Below are 6053 nucleotides of genomic sequence, written 5' to 3' on the forward strand. Positions count from 1 at the left end.
TGCTTCTTACCTGCCTGCCCCGTTTGATCGCCCCACAACAAAGAAGTAGAAGTCTTTTTTCATGCCAATTGAAGGTTAACTCAGTCCCTATCGCAACGAGCATCAGCAACTCAAAAATCTCACAGGACCAATGCATGTGCCTAGAGGTTGTCTTTTTTCATGCAAATTGAAGTTAATTCAGTCCCTATCGCAACAAGCATCAACAACTCAAATCTCACAGGATCAATTAGGAAGAAAGAACCCCCTAGAGCTGACGTGTTAACAACACAACCCTGACTGTCAATTCAGATCCCGTCAGATTGCTTGCAATGAAGACCAAAAGCTGTGACAGATGTGTACCCTGCTGCCTGCTGAGATCCAGTAACAGTGCCTCCCCCCCCAATAAAACCACCACCACCCACCACACACAGAAAACCTAGTTCTTCCACCTTCTTCCCCACTCAGAAAAGCTACATCCTTCAAGCATTAAGAAACCCACTAGCTGCTGACCTGTGAACAACACAAACCTGACTGTCAATTCAAATCCTATTAGATTGCTTGCAATATAGACCAAAAGATGAGACACTAACTAGAAAAGCATGAGAATAGCACAACGCAAGACATAAAAGTGTAATAAATGACAAACTGAATGCCTCTTCCACTAAAAAAAGCCGTGTCCAGAATCTTTCCTTGACAGGTAGCTGATTGTTGCCAACATGATGCTCTGGTATTCTCAGCAAAAACATGTCTGATTGTGGCCCTACATGTGTTACCTAACACAGCTATGTGGCTGGTACAACGGGTAATCCTCAGAGGACACAACTCAATGCACTCAGCTCATGTTTTATAGAGTCCAATAGCGAATCATCAGCTCCTTTCAGCTTCCTAAAAATTGGTAAAACAATAGTGTCTCAGCCTGCAAGCAGGTTCCACCTGCACAGAAGAACTCAGTGTATTTCATCGTTCAACGAAATTCCCAACACTAAAGCTGTATAGCCATAAGGGTTTTTACAGACAGTTCCCAGCCCATCCGATGTAGAGGTACCGTACCCTTGCCCATCCATGTGATCTCCCCTTTTCACACTGAAGACTATCAAAGATCTGTATTCAAGAATGTTACCGGGTCTCAATAGTAAGGGCCTGAACCACCAGGAAGGCCATACCCAGATCCTGTGCGGCTACCGTAGTAGGAAGAAGGATATGATCCTCCTCGTGGCTGCAAAAAGAAACATGATCGATGGATCAAAAGGCATGAAAACGAAACAAAAAAGACAGGACCATCAAAGCCTTATTAAAGAAAGTGTTTAAAGGTTCACAATATCATACATCTGTAGCATCAGGCAAATAGTCATTATAGTCACCAGCTCCCGGCAGGACTGATGCATAGCCATGAGTTCCTGAACCATAGAGAGAGCTGGAGCCAGTACTCCCTATAGAAGCTGCAAGCACACTCACGCATTAGGTCATGTTTGCCTCTTTAGCTCTTTTCATGAATTTGCCTCTGTTCTAGCTCTTTCCATGAAAGCCTTGAGCAAAATCAGAAAGCATAATGGCAAGATCGACCACCTCTTGCTGCAGGTAAGACACCTCGGCCTCCACGAGAAGTGTGTCCCAAGGGTGCAGCCCTAGAGATTTGAAAAAGAACCGAGTCAGTCATCACAAGAGAAAAGAACATGATATAAATTGCACATGCTTCTGCATCTATCAAGGAAAAACTGGGCTCAGCCATAAGAAGGTCGATCCCTCAAAGCCCACAAAATAACCAATTCTTTCATCACAAGATGGTAAGGGGGTGCTTCACATGTAGTACCGGATAGGATCAGGATAGAGGGAGCCACCAACAAGACCAGGCTCAGCATACTCCATGCGCGCTCTAGGATAGCCTCTTTGCCCTGACTCATAATAAGCAACTTCCTCATCCTGGAAAATAACAAGCAACTTAGAATACTACAAATAAATAAACCTAGAATGTTGAATGCTCCGCACTTACCACTGCAGAATAAGACCGCTTGACTCCAGGACCAGATTCTCCATAGCCACGAACACCTGCCTCTCGCTCATAAGCACGACCTCTTTCTAGTCTTTGTGGATAAGCATCTACACGGGGAGGGCGACCAGAGTAGCCTCCGGTCCTTGCCAAGCCAGCAGAAAGTCTTGCACCCAGAGGAACATATTCCTCATCACTGTGAGCACCAGAGCCACCTTGCCTGGACAAAGAACCTCCCCTACCCCTTAGGCCACCACCTCTGGCTCCCCTTCTTGAGGGAGGGACTGCAGCTCCTGCAGGTGACAAGGACACGGTTAAGACCTTCGATCATGGGCATTATTAAAGCCACGTACTTAGGGCACTCCAAGTCTCTTGCATACTGTCTGAAAACTAGGAGAGAGTAACAAAACAAACTCTCATATCAGAACGTAAACACATACCAGCCCTTGGAAATTTAGGACCACGTGGGTGTCTATCCTGTGACCTCTCTTCTCGCAAAGGCCTTTCATCCACAGCCTTTCGCTTCACACCCCTCATGGTCTTTTGAGCACTCCCCTGACCACCTCGACCACCACGAGACATGCCTTGACCGCCTCCACCCCTCCTTTGCTCAGCTCGACCACCATGTGGTGCAAAGCCTGCAGTCCAGACAGAACATGAATAATTAGCTGAACATGAATTAAAAATCAACTCTTCTACCATAAACTAAAAAGCCTCACCTTTTCCTTTCCTCTGTTTGGCAGGGTGGCCACCGACAGGATACGAGCCACGATGGCCTTTCATGCGCTTCTTTCTTGGTGCTGGCTTGGCTAGCTCTACCTTTAACTTCACCTGCAAATATATGTAGTGAATTAGGAATCAAGAGCAATCATTTCAATGACTGCCTATACTGAATATCATGCAGCAGAAACCAGCAACTCACCTTGTTGTCACCATCCATGAGCTCTATCTCATTCAGAGCCTCAATAGCTGCTAAAGCAGCATCTCGTGTAGAAAAGTTGACAAAAGCAAAGTCCATTCTCTTGTTGGGTCTAGGAGTGTTTTTGGCCAGGACTATTCGATCAATGTCACCATACTTACCAAAATGCTCTTTTAGCTTTGCATCATCCCATTCCAAGGGCAAACCATCAACAAATACAGACTTAACCTGCAAGCAGAACCTTCATGTATCCACTACAGAGACATATCACAACCTAAAAAGCAATGACACCGCAAATCATTCACAGGTTCAAGAATCTAAAGCAAATGAACCAACCCTGGCCATGACTGTCTCATCTGGCTCACTCGAAGCTTCAGCCCAAGCAATTCTAGCAGATCGATCAGAGCCAAATATAGCATCTGGTTTACTTAGTCGTTTGAATGCTTTCACTGCATCATGGTGAGTAACGAACTCTAGAAAAGCATGCCCACGATTGAGTCCTTCATTGTCAGGGTCTTTGACAAGCATCATCTCGTCAATCCCCTCAACTCCATACTCCTTCAATTTCTCAAGAACCTTACATTACAACAAGCATATAAAGAATGGAGGTAAGAAGAAAAAGGACCAGATAGAAACCTTGTGTGATAATAACAGGAAAGATTGTAAGAAACCTACTTGCTCAGACTTCCAAGACCTGCAAAGATTGCCCACAAATAGGGTATCATTATCCTCACTCGGTACAACAGCACATTCCCGGTCTCGAATCTGACAAAACCAAACAGCAAGGCCTTCAGAGCATCAGCAGGGAAAGAAGCACTCCTTGGGCAATGATATCAAGAGACCAAATGACACAAAGCTGTAAACTCAAACATAGAGATAAGAACAGACCTTAATTCTGTCCAGTTCGGCAGCAGCTCTACTTGCTTGGTCAACAGTGGCATAGCGAACAAATGCATAACCCCTATTTTTCCCAGTGTGAGAATGAGTCATCAAGCGTACTTCTACTACCTCACCAACAACCTCAAAAGCTTTCTTCACTTCATCTTCTGTGGCCTCTTTGTCTAAGCCACCCACAAAGACTTCAAGCTTTTTCCGTTTCTGTCTCTCAGTGACTGGCCTCTGTTCCACCAAATCGTCTCCAACCTCTTCATCATCACCCTCCTCTTCATCTTCTGCACCCTCTTCTTCTTCCTCATTATTAACCTCCTCTTCTCCATTCTCTGCATCGTCGTTTTCCACGCCTTCACCCTGGTCGTCTTCTTTACAGAGGTCTTCCCCACCCTCTTGCATTTCTTCATCCTCTTCAACCTTCTCCATTTCCATATCAGTAGGTTCAGCTACCTGAAACTTAACTTGCTCTGCCCCATCTTTTTCTACATCCTCAGAGGCTTTGGAATCCTGTTTTAGAATCTCCTCCAGTGCGGGCTTGACTTGATCCGTTGCATTCTCCTTGGATGGCTCTAACCCAACAGATTCTGCTTTGCTAGAGTTCGCTTCTTTCTCTGAAATTTCATCTGCTTTCTTCTTGGGTGTGGCAGCCTTCTTTTTTGTAGCTGCAGCCTTTGATTTGGGAACCTCCATGTCCTTTGGCTTCTCTGCTGTTTCACCAACCACTTCATCTGCAGCTTTCTCCTCTATATTTCCGTCTAGGGCATCAGCTCCACTAAGCTCAGCCACCTCTGGCCTGATATCAGCATGGGCTGATGATTCAGCAGGATTAACAACCTCCACATCAGAGGCAACTGCAGAGGCGTCCTCAGATTTTGGAATATCTTCCTTCTTTTCAGCTGTAGATGATTTAGGGGTTCCCTTATTCCCTGCAGTTGCCTTTCCTGCTTTCTTCGAGGGAGGAGTGTTCTTCACAGCATTCCGAGTTGCCCGCATGGTTCCTGGACTGATGCATGCATGTCAACAATTGAAATTCAATCATGGAGTTACAAGAAAAGCACTATTAGGACAAAAAACAGAAGAAGAAACCATGGCTATGGGGTATGCATGAGTAACGCACATGTACAACATAAGGCGAAGGGCATGTCAGCAATTGAAATTCAATCATGGAGTTACAAGAAAAGCACTATTAGGACAAAAAACAGAAGAAGAAACCATGTTTACAACATAAGGCGAAGGAAGACATATCAAAGAATGATGTCATATGGCAGCAGAAGGCACAGTGATAATACAAGAATTTTAAGGAAAAAGGATAGAAAGCCAACTGCTAAAGACTGAAAATATTACATAAAAGGGTCAGGTGGAAGGATTGGTAGGTACTGCGGAGAAGAAGAGCCATGCCCAAAAGGTCAAGATAGGGTGTGATGCAGACTAAATATACTTGTGAGGCAGAAGGGCTACCATCTCCAAATGGCAGAAACGCTGATCTAGTAATAATTTCCAAGATGTGAAAAATATGTACGCACACATGGGGACATAGCCATGTCGTTACCCTAGTATACGAAAAGACAGGACACTCTGCATTTCCATGAATAATCCCATATAGAATTCTAAGAAGAGAGAAAGGGGGGGATCACGACTCCAAAGAACACTCTCTTCTGTAAACCACAGAGAAGATTGCAGCATATTCACCAATTTGAATTTACAAGGGCTTACCTGCAGAAACAACCGCAGAAATTACGTCGAAAGGGAGGCAGGAGAGACCAGGGCGAAAGCTGCGAAGCTCTGGCTATGGCGGAGGGAAAACGCAAAGCAAAATTCTCGGGGGTAGCAGTCGGAAGAGAGAGAGAGAGAGAGAGAGAGAGAGAGAGAGAGCTAGCTCAAAACCCTAGGGCTCTTCTTTTTCGTCCCCAACGGCTATCGCCTTGAACAGAGTGATTTCCACAACGAACTAAAGTGACCTAGTTTTCACATTTTCATTTTGATAAAACCTTCAAATCCTCACACACACATACCAAATATACAACATTTTTTTGGGTTGCCATTAATTAATTATGCAGGAATAGCTGCTAAGGTAAGTTTGGACACGTTGCTGGATGCATGCTTGTTGATATGGTTCCCAGTGTCGTCGTATTACGGGCAAATGTTCCATCTATCATTTTTCTTTGTCGTCATCTTTCGTGTGAATGTCGAGGCCCTAATTTTTCGCGGGTTCCTACCCATGTTGTGGTGATGGTTCATGGTTTCGTGGCCATGGGCCTTCTAAGGCCATTTGTGATG

General features: G+C 44.9%; 1 protein-coding gene across 4 annotated transcripts; it reads right to left on the reverse strand.

Annotated features, from left to right (window-relative positions):
* Positions 1 to 610: 610 nt before the first annotated feature.
* On the reverse strand, positions 611 to 5782 carry LOC147606559 (uncharacterized). Of its 4 annotated transcripts, none has more exons than XR_015264963.1 (13): positions 5490 to 5782; positions 3774 to 4774; positions 3561 to 3650; positions 3222 to 3461; positions 2889 to 3113; positions 2686 to 2797; positions 2407 to 2604; positions 1970 to 2259; positions 1790 to 1899; positions 1546 to 1604; positions 1306 to 1418; positions 1030 to 1195; positions 611 to 912 (listed from the first exon to the last, which is right to left on the reverse strand). XR_015264963.1 is itself a non-coding variant. In XM_086791910.1 (12 exons), exons 2-12 carry the CDS (start codon positions 4767 to 4769, stop codon positions 1106 to 1108), a joined length of 2523 nt encoding a protein of 840 aa, XP_086648036.1. In that variant the 5' UTR covers positions 4770 to 4774; positions 5490 to 5782; the 3' UTR covers positions 611 to 1105. The 4 variants fall into 4 exon arrangements, 2 of the variants coding, with proteins under 2 accessions (XP_086648036.1, XP_086648035.1); XR_015264962.1 differs by having other exon boundaries at positions 3774 to 4779; positions 5490 to 5768; XM_086791910.1 differs by having other exon boundaries at positions 611 to 1195.
* Between the last annotated feature and the right edge of the window lie 271 nt (positions 5783 to 6053).

The sequence above is a fragment of the Cibotium barometz genome, chromosome 57 (assembly GCF_041138505.1).
Source record: "Cibotium barometz isolate CiBa-2024 chromosome 57, ASM4113850v1, whole genome shotgun sequence".
In the NCBI taxonomy this organism is placed as follows: domain Eukaryota; kingdom Viridiplantae; phylum Streptophyta; class Polypodiopsida; order Cyatheales; family Cibotiaceae; genus Cibotium; species Cibotium barometz.